This window comes from Danio rerio, chromosome 22, assembly GCF_052040795.2.
Source record: "Danio rerio strain M-AB ecotype USA chromosome 22, GRCz13ab, whole genome shotgun sequence".
Classification (NCBI taxonomy): domain Eukaryota; kingdom Metazoa; phylum Chordata; class Actinopteri; order Cypriniformes; family Danionidae; genus Danio; species Danio rerio.
In genome coordinates, this window is record NC_141042.1 from 565,001 (window position 1) to 579,774 (window position 14,774).

Genomic DNA, 14,774 nt, shown 5'->3' on the forward strand with positions numbered 1-14,774 from the left:
AAATAACATTTTTTGTTTATAATATATATTTGCAATTTCATTTAATAATATACTCCTCTTAATATAAAAAATGTACATATATAATATACAAGCACAATTTTATTTCATTCTTTAAATAAAATTTTATTTTTCATCACCAATTGAACTTATATTCTTTCATATTAATAAATAAAATTGTGCATTTATATTATGCACACACAATTTTATATAATATTCACCTCTTTATTATTAAAATTGCGCATATAGAATATATATGCACATTGTTTTTAAGAATTCTTTTACATTTTATCTTTATTTTCATCATAAATTTAGATACATTCTCCCATATTATTAAATAAAATTGTGCATATATATATATATATATTGTTTATGCACAGCCAAATTTAATATTATTCTATCCCTTATTATTGAAAAAAAAGTGTTTAATATATACACACAATTCTATTTAATATTAATGTTATAAAATTAAATTTTTATCACAAAATGTAGCTATATTCTCTCATTTTATTAAAAAAATTACACATATATAATATATGAGCACAATTTTATGTAATAACTTTATAACTTTATTTATCGCAATATTAAGCTTTATTCCTCCATTTTATAAAATAAAATTTTGCATATGTATTATATACGCACAATTTTATTTAATAATAATTTCATACAATTTCACTTTATTTTCATCTCAAAATGTAGCTATTTCTCCCATATTATAAAGTACATTTTTGTATTTATAGTATATATGCACAATTCTTTTAATTCCACATTTTGCTTTATATATTCGTCCTTGTGTGATTTGATTTTCTGATTGGTGTTTTTCGCAGATGCTGACGAGCGATCAGGGAATGAAGAGGCGAAGAACAATCGTCCAGTTTCCGTCGCTCGTTTGATTTCTCCTACATTATTTCCCGCTGCGCTGGTTCCGTGCCAAACGCTCCAGAGAACCCGCCGTCTTTTTACCGTTTTGTTTACATACTTGAAGCGAAGCACTTTTTTTTATTTCTTTGGTCCTCTGGCCGCATGGAAACACAGACGCTCTGTAATATATGAGTGCACGATCAGGGATTTGGACTGGTGGGGGGAGCGTCTCCACAGCAGCGCCTTCATCCGGAGAACACACCTTTGATACTCGCTGTTTTGTACATTTTGGGAACTTTTTTTATACGAACTTTTAAAAAGACTGACGTTTAAAACCTTTTGTATTTTCTAGATTAGCAATGATGTTTAAACCTTTGTGACGGTGTTGTACAGATTTTTAACACACACACACACACACACACATACGCTAACCCACCCAAGTGTTTTATCGCTGTATACAAACCTCACTGCCGCCTGATTCTGGTCGTTCTGCTCTGGGCTGCGTTTCCCACAACCACTGTTAGCCAACCGAGATCGTAATTTCGTCATTATGAATATATAGAAAACAAAAGTGAAAGTAAAAGTAAGAATGGTGCTATTGAATAGTTTTCAGACATCTGTTTTGATCCGCTTCAGTACACTTCAGTGTGTTTTTCTCATCGTTTCACCGAACTTTTGCAAACAGTGTCGCAGTTTCGTATTTGGAGCTAAACTCTTATATGAGCTGTATATGAGCAGAGTTCTGGCCGTGTGCTATTCCTCAGTCATCCCACCTATGCCCTATTCCTCACACACTTCACCATCTAGTAGGAATCATTGTGATGAATGTAGGCCGTGTGCACACTAACACGTTTCCCTTTATCTGTACGACACTGTAAAGCAGAAGCTTTGGATGATGAATCTGCGACAATGTTCGGGAAACACTTCACTTCATCACTACAGGATAGACGAGGACATATTTAACACACTACATTTCCTGAATGATGTGTCATCTGTTGTTTCTTTGGCCGTTGTTTGGGAATGTCAGCCCTGATCTGCAGAGCGGCGCTTCAGTCTCTCCGTCCCGCTGTGTTCACTGTACTGGTGTCAGATGGACTGTGTTCTGTTGTGTCCGGAGTTCATCTGCACTGTAAAACACACTCACTGAAGGAAAGCTGCTTTTAATACTCTGAGTATTGAATTCTGCCTGTTTTCAAGCATCACAAAACGAGATAATAAAAGAAACATTTGTTAAGAGGAATTAGATTGAGTGAAGATGTTTCTTCAATTGTTTTAGTTTGAGTAGATGAAGCTCATCATATTCATTCACTCATTCTCTTTCAGCTGAGTCCCTTTATTCATCAGGAGTCACCACAGTGGAATGAACTACCAACTATTCCAGCATGTTTTACACAGCTGATGCCCTTCCAGCTGCATCATAGTACTGGGAAACACCCATACACACTCATTCACACACAACATAGTTGATCAGTTCCCCTATAGCGCATGTGTTTGGACTGAAACCGGAGCACCCGGAGGAAACCCACACCAACACGGGGAGAACATGCCAACTCCACACAGAAACACCAACTGACCCAGCTGAAACTCAAACCAGAGACCTTCTTGCTGTGCTACCCACTGCGCTACTGATATATTTCTGATCTGATCTGACGCTGATGTGATCATTATGATTATCTCAGTGGTCATAAATCCATTATTCTCCATATCTCGTGATTATTTCTCCTCTGGACACAGCGCTCAGTTTATCGTAGCATTTTAATATATTCCTGCATTAAAGTGAAGACTCGCTCATCCCCATCCAGAAGATCTGAAGACAACCGTGAAAACACAACAGTTTCTGAGCATGCGCAGAGCGGCTGATGTGCAGCGTGTGTTTGTCCACCAGATGGCGCGAGAGGGACCGCACAAACACAGCAGAGGAAGCAGCAGCAGCACAGAGCCGTTTGTTATTGTTTATGAATATGAATATAATCTCTACAGCTCCAGCAGAGACACAGTGCAGGTGATGTTACAGCTGTACTCCTCAAACAGCGCCATCATCAGCCTCAGGTCAGATTACTCCAGTCTTTCCCTCTTCAAATCTCGGTTTGGTCGATATTAATAAGCGTTTAACTCTGACTTTTGCCTTAATCTACTAAATTGATGCGTATGAATAGTTATAAAGGCAATAGCAGGACATTATCTCAATAATAAACAGGTAAAATACACTAGTGTACTGTGAGAACTGTTATTTAAAGGTTGTTTTCAGTCTTCAGCCTCTTCAAACCCTGGAGTTTCTCACCCCAGTTTGATTTATTTCTTCAACACTTCGCTGTTATCTTGACATTTTTCTCTTCAAAACTGTATTTCCTTGTTAAATCTTCCTCATAAAAGCTTTTTAGCCCATATTTTTCTAAACAGTTTTTGTGTGGAGTTTTGTCACTTCATTGTGTTGTGGAGTAATTCTCCATTAAAGCTGCAGCAGGTGATGCTCTTCAGAAGCGTGTGCTGTTGTGCTGGTTGAGTCTCTTCACAGTCTAATAGTGCTGATTACAGTAAATGATCTAAATGTGTTTATATGTTTTTATAATTTAGGTGAGGTATAAAACTAAAAAATGTTCATCCAATTAATCAGTCAGGCCGACATCTCCCATAATTCTGATAAGTAGCCCAATCTGTCTGTCAGCAAATGCAGATCTGAACAACTGCGCAGCCGTTTGTACGCAGCTCCGCCGACCACCGCGCGAGAGAGAGCACGGGCGCGCGCGATCAGTAAAAACCTGCTGAATTAAAACTTTTTTAAAACCTCTTCAAAACCTTTTTTCTTTAAACCTTTTCTTCTCCATATTTTTCACTCTTCAAAAACTGATTTATCAGATTTTTTCCCTTTAAAATTCAAATTTTTCCTTCTTTAAAACTTTTTTTACACTCAAATATTTTTCAATTTGAAACTTTTTTTTTTTCATTTTTGGCCACATTTTTTTGCTAATTTTCTTGCAAATGTTTTTCCTGCGAATTTTATGGTTTTAATTTTTTTTTCCAAATTTTTGTTCTTCAAAACTTTTTTCACCCAAATTTTTCCTGTTCAAAACATCAAAATAAAGTTTTTTCTTCCAAACGGAGACATTTTTACCTTAATTTTGGTACTTTATATAAATTTCCTCTTCAAAACTGTTTTCTTTTTTTACACCAATTTTTCTCGTTCAAAACTTAAAAATAAGAAAGCTTTTTCACCCCACTTTTGTATTTTTTTTTTAACTTTAAGTCCTTTTTTCTTTAAACATTTTAAACTTTATTCTTTATTCTTCATAATTCTACCACTGCAAATGTGTTTCTCTTGAATTTTGTGCTTTTTAGAACATTTTTCCTCTTCAGAACCTTTTCTCATTTTTGTTCTTCAAAACTTTTTTCTTTTTTTCACCAAATTTTTTCCTGTTCAAAACAAGTTTATTTTCTTCAAATCGTTTTCACCAAATTTTGTACTATTCAAAAAAAAGATTTTCATCTTCAAAAGTTTTTTTTCACCACAATTTGAACTTTTGACAATTAATTTCCCATCAAAACCTTTTCTTGCTTTTTAAGACTTTTAAAAAAATCTTCTTCAAAACTTTTTTCTTTTTTTCACCTAAACTTCATCTTCAGAAGATTTTTTTCACCCCAATTTTGTACTTTTTTACAAAAAAAAAAAAAATCCATCAAAACCTTTTCTTCACCTCATTTTTCAGTCATCTAATTTTTCCCTCTTCAAAACTTTTTACACCCAAATATTTTCCTATATAAACTTTTGTTCTTGCAAATTCCTCAAATTTTGTACTTTTTAAAACTTTTTCCTTTTCAAATCTTTTTTCACCCAGATTTTTTTCCTGTTCAAAACTTCAAAACAAAAATTTATTTTCTTTAAAATATTTTTTCTTGTCTGTTTTTCGCCAATATTTAGTATTTTTCCTACTTTTGTCTTTAAACTTTATGATTACCATTTTTTTCCTGATTTTTTTTTCTCTTCAAATCCTACAAATTTTTCCCTCTTCAAAACTTTTTTTTTACACCCAAACATTTTCCTCTTTGAAACTTTTTCTTGCAACTTTTGGCCAAAATTTTCACTGATTTTCTTGCAAATGTTTTTCCCTCAGATGTTGTACTTTTTTCAAATTTTTGTTCTTCAACTAATAAATAAAAAAATCACCTCAATTTTGTACTTTTTTCCATCAAAACCTTTTTTCTTTAAACCCTTTCTTGACCTTATTTTTAATTTAATTTTTACTATTTTTCCGCTTTAAAAATTGTTCTGTTCAAAACTTAAGAATAAATAATAAGGTAACTTAAAAAAAAAATTCTTCAAATAATACAATATTTTCCTCTTTAAAACTTTTTCCTTTTGTTCTGAAAACTATTTTTCTTCCACCCAATTATTTCCTGTTTAAAACTTCAACTTCAAAACTGTTTTTTTTTTGAAGCATGCAAACTCCACACAGGAGCACCAACTGAGCCAGCTGGGACTCCAACCAGCATCCTGAGTGCTGTGAGGCGACCTACTGTGCCACCGCATCGCCCTGTAATAAATAAATAAATAAATATATATATATATGTGTGTGTATATGTGTGTGTGTATATATAAAATAAAAAAAATTTCCTCTAAAACCTGTTTGTTTTGATTACAAATTAAAGAGTCTGTCATTTCCTCACATTATGTGTTAGTATATATTCACTAATGGAGACCATATAAAAAAAATATATATAAAAAATTTATATATATATATATTTATATATATATATATATTTATATATATATTTATATATATATATATAAATATATATATATAAATATATATATATATTTATATATATATATATATTTATATATATATATATATATATATATTTATATATATATATATATTTATATATATATATATATTTATATATATATATATATATATTTATATATATATATATATATTTATATATATATATATATTTATATATATATATATATATATTTATATATATATATATATATTTATATATATATATATATATATATATATATAAATATATATATATATTTATATATATATATATATATATATATATATATATATATATATTATGTGTGTGTACTGCATATATTAATCATGTATATTTAAATACATGAACATGATTAAGAAAATGTTCATTTATATTAGATATTTATATGATAAAAATATATATACATTTAAATATCCGCATTACAGCGTTGTTGTGTTTATGTAAAAAAATACACACATATATATTATGTGAAAAACTATTAATCACCCAGCGCTATTCAAACTAAATATATATAGAAACATAAAAAAACAAATATATATAGGCAACATTAATAATTATTATTCATTCACTCATTTTCTTGTCAGCTTAGTCATTTAATTAATCCGGGGTCGCCACAGCGGAATGAACCGCCAACTTATCCAGCAAGTTTTTACGCAACCCATCTCTGGGAAACATCCACACACACTCATATATTACAGACAATTTGGCCTACCCAATTCACCTGTACCACATCTTTGGACTGTGGGGGAAACCGGAGCACCCGGAGGAAACCCACGCGAATGCAGGGAGAACATGCAAACTCCACACAGAAACACCAACTGAGCCAAGGTTTGAACCAGCGACCTTTTTGCTGTGAGGCGACAGCACTACCTACTGCACCACTGCGTCACCTTAATAATTATTAGTAGTTTGTTTTAGATAAATGTATTAAAAAAAAAGTTCTTACCAACCAAAACGATGAATATAGCCATATTACAAGATCCATAAATGCATAAACTCTTGCTCATGTTTAAAAGATGACAGAAAATATGAACATTTCTCTGACAGTATCAAGCTGTAACTCAGGGGTGTCTAACTCCGCTCCTGGAGAGCCGCAGCTCTGCTCCAACACACCTGCAGGATTCAAACAAGCCTGAAGGACTCGATTAGTCTGATCAGGTGTGTTTAATTAGGGGTAAAGCTGAACTGTGCTGAGCTGCGGCCCTGCAGGAGCTGAGTTTAACACCTGTGCTCTAAAGAGTGCGATGCTCATATTATACCGCCATCATCATCATCGGTGTTAAAACACTGTTGAACATCAGAGTAAACCAGTCCAGTGAATTGGTCCAATCATTTTATTAAAAAAGAAAAGTCAGAGGATAAATGTAAACCAGTTTAAACACCATCTAAAAAGGAGCGTCGGTTGTCTGAAACACAAACTCGACACACGTAAAATCTGTCCTTTGGGAAATGTGTGACGTTTGTTCGCAGGCAGAGACACATCGGCCCTCAGTCAGTTTCGTTTTTCTCTTTAGGACTATATATATTTATATATAATGTGTGTGTGTATAAATATGTGTGTGTGTGTGTGTGTGTGTGTGTGTAGTCAGTTGGAGTCCTCCAGGCTCTTCTCTCCACACAGTCTCTCCATGATGCTCTGCAGGCCGGGTTGAACGATGCCCAGCAGGGGGCGCTGCGACGGGTCTCCATTCCAGCACGCCTCCATCAGCTGCCAACACTCCTCATCAAAGACCGGCAGACGCTCCGGACGACAGCCTGACACACAAACATGCGTGTGACGTGATGAAAAACAAGCATTAGCACAATACTAATCTAAATATAATTAAAAAAAAATTTAATAATAATAAAAAAAGTAATCTAAATGTAATCTACAAGAGTGCAACAGTAATCTTAATGTAATCTACAAAAGACCAAAAAAGTAATCTACATGTAATTTACAAGAGCACAAAAGTAATTTAAATGTAATCTACAAAAGAGTGCAAAAGTAAACTAAATATAACCTAAAAAAGACCAAAAAAAATCTAAATGTAATCTACAAGAGCACAAAAGTAATCTAAATGTAATCTGCAAAATAGAAGAAATCTAAATGTAATCTACAAGAGCACAAAAGTAATCTAAATGTAATCTACAAAACACCAAAAAAGTAATCTACATGTTATTTACAAGAGCACAAAAGTAATCTAAATGTAATCTACAAAAGAGTGCAAAAGTAACCTAAATATAACCTAAAAAAGACCAAAAAGATAATCTAAATGTAATCTACAAGAGCACAAAAGTAATCTAAATGTAATGTACAAAGGTGGAACAGTAATCTTAATGTAATCTACAAAAGACCGAAAATGTAATCTACATGTAATCTACAAGAGCGCAAAAATCAAAATGTAATATACAAAAGATCGGAAAAGTAATCTAAACAATCTATAAAAGACCAAAAAAGTAATCTAAAAAAAGGATCGCAAAAGAAATCTACATATAATCTACAAGAGCGCAAAAGTAATGTAAATGTAATCTACAAAGGATCCCAAAAGTAATCTAATGTAATCTAAAAAAGTGCAAAAGTAATCTAAATATAACCTACAAAACACCAAGTAATGTAAATGTAATCTACAAGAGCACAAAAGTAATCTAAATACAACCTACAAAAAAACACAAAAGTAATCTAAATGTAATCTACAAAAGTGCTAAAGTGTTCAATGTAAACAACAGAAAAGTGAAACAGTTATTTCCCAGAATGCCCTGCGCTTCACCTTTCTTGACGTTGGTCCACAGCTGGTCTTTACTGGCGCACTTCTCGAAGGCTTCTGGGAGTTTGACGGAGCCGGAGCACAGATACCAGAAGAGTATCCCGAACGCATACACGTCCACAGAGTTATCGTACTTTCCTGAATACACAAACACACGTGCGCAGTCAGGAAGAGCAAGTAAAGATCGTTATACAGCAAACTTTACTGAATTATTGGAATTAGTACTGCGATATTTACACAAACAACTTAATATACGAATAATGTTGAGAAAAATGAAGATTAGCTGTATCGTTTAATCAGTTATAATGAGATATTGTAATATTTGACAATAAAAATAACTAAATTCTGCAATCAGATGAAAGAATATGACGTACAATTGTGGCTATTCATTGAAAAATAAACACTGCGATGAATCATTTTCACTAATAATCGCACATTTAGTCTTCATCAACTGCGAGTCTGTAAACGAGTTTTTAATATTTCGTTCTTGAACTGTTCTAAAATCAGTGACTGGAATCTTCCGTCCAAGATTCAAACATCAACTTAATTAGTCTAAATAATAATCATTTATATTAAGCATTTCACATCTGTTCTAATGCAATGCCCCGCTGATCTCAGACCTGTGAATAACTCTGGGGCCATGTGGATGGGCGTCCCCACGATACTGCCGGACATCATGGCCTCGGGTTTACAGAAGCCCAGATCCGTGATCTTCGCCCGGTTCTGCTTGTCCAGCTGCACAGAGGAACACAAACCGGCATCATAAAGCCTTATGAAGCATTATGAAGTCCTATATAGCATAATACAAACGATTCAACGCAGTAAAAAGCATTTAGAAAACATTATGAAGTAATGAGGCAGTACAAAACATGAACCCTTATGAAGTCTGATACCCTTTATGAACAACTGTTCAGTGCTATAAAGCATCAAGCATTATAAGAGCTTTATGATGCACTGCAAAGTCTTAGGAAGTTTACAACATGCTATTAGGTCTTATGCAATGTTACAAAGCCTTGTGAGTTGTTATAAAGCACTGTGAATCATTATAAAACCTTATGAAGCCCCACTAACTGCTGCGATGTACTGAGGCCTTACGAAGCATTATTAAAGCCTCATAAAACACTACAAAGCCATTACAAAATCTTTGTACAACATTTCTTAAGGCTTTAAAGAGATGGTAATGCTCTTGTAGTGTTTTATAAGGTTTTATAATGCCTCATACAAGTTCATGCTGCACGAGACTTTATAAAACTACATATGGCTTCATAAAGCCTTACAGCACTACATACAGGTTTCTTGATACTTCTTATGCACCACAATGTTTTATAAAGCCTCATGAAGTGTTATAAGGCATTATAAAGACTTATGAAGTGCTATGAACTTATGATTCACTAAAAATGAGCCCGTATGTAGTGTAAGAAAGCAGTATGAAGCCTTTTATGAAGCAGTAATGTCTTGAAGCCTGCTGGGAAATGAGTCACGGAGCACAAGGGCTGATGATGAGCTACAGGCAAAACACATGAAATCAGTCAGAACTAAAGAATATAAAAGTGAGTCATTCAGAGTTCCCAGCGCTCAAAATAACGAGCAAACATCTTTATTAATTAGCGTTTATTTGAGGTCTGCTACCACAAGAACAACATGCACACAATGTATAATAATGATAAAACACAAGACAACAAATGTAGGAGTCTGATGAGCCAAGTCTTAATTGACTACTGTAAACTCCAGCACGAGGCCGTTTAAAACTGATGCCTTATGAAGCATTTAAGTGTTATGAAGCTTTATGAAGCAGCCTCATGAAGCATTACAGAAAAGAAAAAAAGCATTTTGAAGATGCATTTTGAAGCCATATGAAGTGTTTAGAAACGTTTTTAAGCCTTATGAAGCCATTTGAAGTGTTTAGAAACGTTTTTAAGCCTTATGAGGCCTTATGAAGTGTTTAGGAACGTTTTTAAGCCTTATGAAGCCTTATGAAGTGTTTAGGAACCTTTTTAAGCCTTATGAAGCCATATGAAGTGTTTAGAAACGTTTTTTAGCCTTATGAAGCCATATGAAGTGTTTAGGAACGTTTGTAAGCCTTATGAAGTGTTTAGGAACATTTTAAAGCCTTATGAAGCCTTATGAAGTGTTTAGAAACGTTTTTAAGCCTTATGAAGTGTTTAGGAACATTTTAAAGCCTTATGAAGCCTTATGAAGTGTTTAGAAACGTTTTTAAGCCTTATGAAGTGTTTAGGAACATTTTTAAGCCTTATGAAGCCTTATGAAGTGTTTAGAAACGTTTTTAAGTCTTATGAAGCCCTATGACGCCATATGAAGTGTATAGGAACGTTTTTAAGCCTTATGAAGTGTTTAGAAACGTTTTTAAGACTTATGAAGTGTTTAGGAACGTTTTTAAGCCTTATGAAGCCATATGAAGTGTTTAGAAACGTTTTTAAGACTTATGAAGTGTTTAGGAACGTTTTTAAGCCTTATGAAGCATATGAAGCTTGACACAGCCTTATAAATATTTTTAAAAGGTCACAAATTATGCCTCATGAAGTATTTTGAAGTGTTATGAAGCCTTATGCGTTATGTAGCTTTATGAAACAAAGCAGCCTCATGAAATGTTATGAAGCAGAATAATGAAGCCTTAAGAAAGCGTTTTAAAATGCTTTGAAGCCTTATGAAGCCTAATGAAGACTTGTGAAGCATTTTGCAACATTATGAAGCATAATGAAATGTTATGTATGACGGCATTGACTTATAAAGTGTTATGAAGCAGCTTTATGAAGCCTTAAGAAAGCGTTTTAAAGCCTTATGAAGAATTATGGAGCATGACACAGCCTTTTGAAGTGTGCTTCAGGGAGGATGCAGACTCTCACCAGGACGTTCTTCAGCTTGATGTCGCGGTGCAGGAGACCCTGACTGTGCAGGAAGCGAATCCCCTCCACCACATCCAGAGCGATCAGAAGACGCTCCTTCAGGGACAGACCCGCCTGAGGGAGAGATGGACGATGCTTTAAAATGATGTATTGTACACACACGCTCAGCATATAAGTGTTCCCCCTCACAGATCTCTCTGTTGAATTCATATCTTCAGTAGGAAGCTCTACAGTATTATATGTGTGCGTATACATTAGATTATTCAGTACTGAAGCCAAATCTGGAGCTCATCTAACTAAATAACTTACCATAACACCCAAACACTAGCACAGCCACATTTATATGTCATGGCAAAACATTAAATCAAGAGGAGCAAAAAACACACACGCACGCACACACACACACACACACACACACACACACACACACACACACACACACACACACACACACACACACACACACACACACACACACTGGCCGTGTACCTTCAGTCCCGTATAGAGGTCTCTGTGCAAGCGCTCCATGATCAGCAGAACAGCGATACTGGATCCACCGCTGTAGGAGTGATCGATGACCGACCCGTGCAGATTCACTAACCGCTCGTGTTTCGGCAGAGACCTGACCACACAAGAACACCGATATCACAACGACAATTCATAACAATATAGATTAACGTTACGGGTTTTGTTTATTTACATATGTATATATATATACACACACACGCACATTTTATTTTATTTATTTATTATACAAATGACACTGTAATCGATCAGCAATAACATTTAGAAGTAGGAATGCACCATATTTTCTGAAGAAAATTTGAGCTTTACAAAAAAAGGCTAGTCAGCGCGGAGGTTTCACTCTTTCACTGCTTTTACAGTTTAAAATAGTTCAATATTGTGCTCTATGGATATTCCACACGTGTACTTATCTCTGCTTTTCTGCTGAGCATTTGTGGTTCATGCAGAGTCTGCTCAAATCATGGCAGCGCTGGTAAGCTGATGCCTCTCGACTCGTTTACTGTCAATCAAATGTGCTTATTTAATTGGCTTGTGTCTTTATTTTAAAGTTAATATAGAGTTAAATAGACAAAATTATTATGTATTACTTAATAATAGTGTTATTAAATAAAATAAATAAAATAAAATAATAGTGGTATTGAATAAAATAAATAAATAAAATAATAATGTTATTAAAATAAATAAATGAAATAAAATAATAGTGTTATTAAATAAAATTTAAAAAATAATAATAGTTTTATTAAATAAAATAAATTAATGAAATAAAATAAGTGTTATTAAAAAACAAAAAAAAATGAATAGTGTTATTAAATAAAATAAATAAATGAAATAAAAAAATAGTGTTATTAAATTATTATAACATACTTTAAATTTTCAGCCAAGTTCTTCCTGATTTTTTGGTTTCGGCACAGAATTTTAATATCGGTGCATCCCTAGTAATAAGTATTACTATTACGAATCAACAACACAAGCAATAATTTTATTAGCACTGCATTTTTATATATGACATCAGTCATAACAATAATTAACACTAATAACAAAACAAACTTTTCAACTTAAACAAACTTTTCAAATGAATAAAATACACCAAGATAAACTGTTAATTAAAATATCAAAGCAATTTTAAATATTATTATTATAGAAATATAAAGGTTAAATAAAATAATAATAGAGAGAATTTAACTGATCAGCAATCAAAACATCAAATCATATACGCATTATTAAAATGACAAATTACAATGACAAACGTTTTTTTTTATTTTTAAAATAAAAATATCGTTAACAATGAACACTACTAACAAATTAAGATTTCATAAATGTAAAAATAATAAACTTTACTAAGCTGTATTTATTAAATTATTAGGTTACAATAGTAAACATTATACAATTCTATTTAAATCTATTCAATAAAATGCACTAATACTACACTATAAAATGTTAAAAGGAAAATATAGATATTATTTTTATTATTCTAAATCGTGAATGGTTAACGAGATTGCGGTGGGTCTCCAGTGCAGCAGGGGGTGCTGTGCAAGTACCGTGTGTAGTGGAACTCCAGCGCCAGGTCGTTCCAGTGTTTGTCGTCAGGTGGAACCACAGATTTGAGCGCGCAGGGGTGACGTCCAGCCCAGCTGTCACATAGATACACCACACCGTACTGACCACGACCCAGCTCACGACCCAGCTTTGGCTTCCCTAAGACACAACACAAACACAAACAAGACATACACCAATATTCCATAATCTAATATACAGTGATAATGAATGCGCAAAATATTGGTATCATAGGCATCTCGAAGTACAGCGAGTAATTACGTTTAATAAACGTAGTTTTAAAAGATATTTCGATTGTAATAGCAGTGGTTGTTTATAACTGCGACAAACGCTTGGAGACTTAAATGGTTAATTAGCATAATAGTTCAAACACTGATATGTTCACATGTTAATCTGGCCGATTATATGCTGAAATATTTCATTGAACATTAACTCTGTACATTAACACTCCATTATTTAACATTAGGCACCATAACTACACTCACAATCAAATCTACAGATTTTATTAACGTTAGCTGACGTCAATTTCTTAGTTAATGCCTAATAACGTTAAAATCGTATTCGTAATCGGATTGCAACTGTTTTATTAAATGAAACGACCAGCAGATAGAATTTAGCTGCATTTTAACTAATAGTAACTATATTAAATTTCAGCTTGTCGATTTTAATGCGTTAACGTCAGATGATCAGAGTTTAGTGTACAGTGTTTCCAATCGAGTTTTCAGTCATGTGACCTGTGCCGAGATCTGGAGGGCCAAAAAAAACATGAAGGCTGCGTCTGAAACCGCCTACTACTCAGTAGGTGCTGCATTTGAATTTAAACGTACTACTCGGTCATTAGAAAAGTGCGTTCTATACAGTATGAATGTGAAAAATATGAATGGAATTCAGACGTACTACATCCGCCATTTTGTCATGGTCACGTGACCTACCTGCGTCAGTTGCGTTGCTTTACTTCCATTTATGAATTCGCTCACTGGGCATTATGGGATAGCGCAGCATGCATGGGATGCGCACTCCAGAATCTCGCCGGAAGTAGTAAGTCATCCGGGTACTTCTCGCATACTGATTTTCCAATTCTATGATTCGGACACACTACTCGGCTCACATACTGATTTTAGCGTACTATATAGTATGGAAGTATGCGGTTTCGGACGCAGCCTCAGCCTCCACAGAAACGCAGCACAATCCGCTTATATCTCTATATACGTTTCATGATATCAATATTTGTATCACATATTGGCATAATAAAATAGAGATATGATCATAAACTGTACACTGTGGGCACCCGTGATCTACATTCTGCTGTTTATTCAGTCGTTTAAAACCCTCGTGTCCCTGTCAGAGCTCCAGTTCAGTGACGTTTACCTTTATTTTATGGTTATTCCTCAGAATTTCACTCATTAGTGACGGCGTTACAGCAGGGAAGTGTTAATTTGTTTTG

The 14,774-nt window shown here is 33.7% G+C and overlaps 4 protein-coding genes across 7 annotated transcripts in view; 3 read left to right on the forward strand and 1 right to left on the reverse strand.

The window, feature by feature from the left end:
* The window catches only part of zgc:112334, a gene marked incomplete at its 3' end in the record, with an annotated part of 817,035 nt that overhangs the window by 386,190 nt on the left and 416,071 nt on the right, over positions 1-14,774 (forward strand).
* prkar2ab (protein kinase, cAMP-dependent, regulatory, type II, alpha, B) overlaps positions 1-14,774 on the forward strand; it is a 773,085-nt gene that overhangs the window by 342,242 nt on the left and 416,069 nt on the right.
* The window catches only part of celsr2 (cadherin, EGF LAG seven-pass G-type receptor 2), a 223,612-nt gene that overhangs the window by 53,893 nt on the left and 154,945 nt on the right, over positions 1-14,774 (forward strand). Inside the window, 1 exon segment of one of the 2 annotated variants that reach the window (NM_001080577.2) lies at positions 825-3,252. The exons of the other annotated variant lie outside the window; for it this stretch is intronic. Coding sequence (NP_001074046.2) covers positions 825-831 — 7 coding nt within the window. The 3' untranslated portion in view covers positions 832-3,252. 2 annotated transcript variants of the gene reach the window in all.
* dstyk (dual serine/threonine and tyrosine protein kinase) overlaps positions 6,964-14,774 on the reverse strand; it is a 39,598-nt gene continuing 31,787 nt past the window's right edge. For 2 of the 3 annotated variants that reach the window (XM_087302521.2, NM_205627.2), the window contains 6 exon segments: positions 13,315-13,471; positions 11,741-11,873; positions 11,252-11,365; positions 9,008-9,122; positions 8,391-8,525; positions 6,964-7,398 (listed from right to left, as the gene is read on the reverse strand). In XM_087302521.2, coding sequence (XP_087158647.1) covers positions 7,229-7,398; positions 8,391-8,525; positions 9,008-9,122; positions 11,252-11,365; positions 11,741-11,873; positions 13,315-13,471 — 824 coding nt within the window. In that variant the 3' untranslated portion in view covers positions 6,964-7,228. 3 annotated transcript variants of the gene reach the window in all.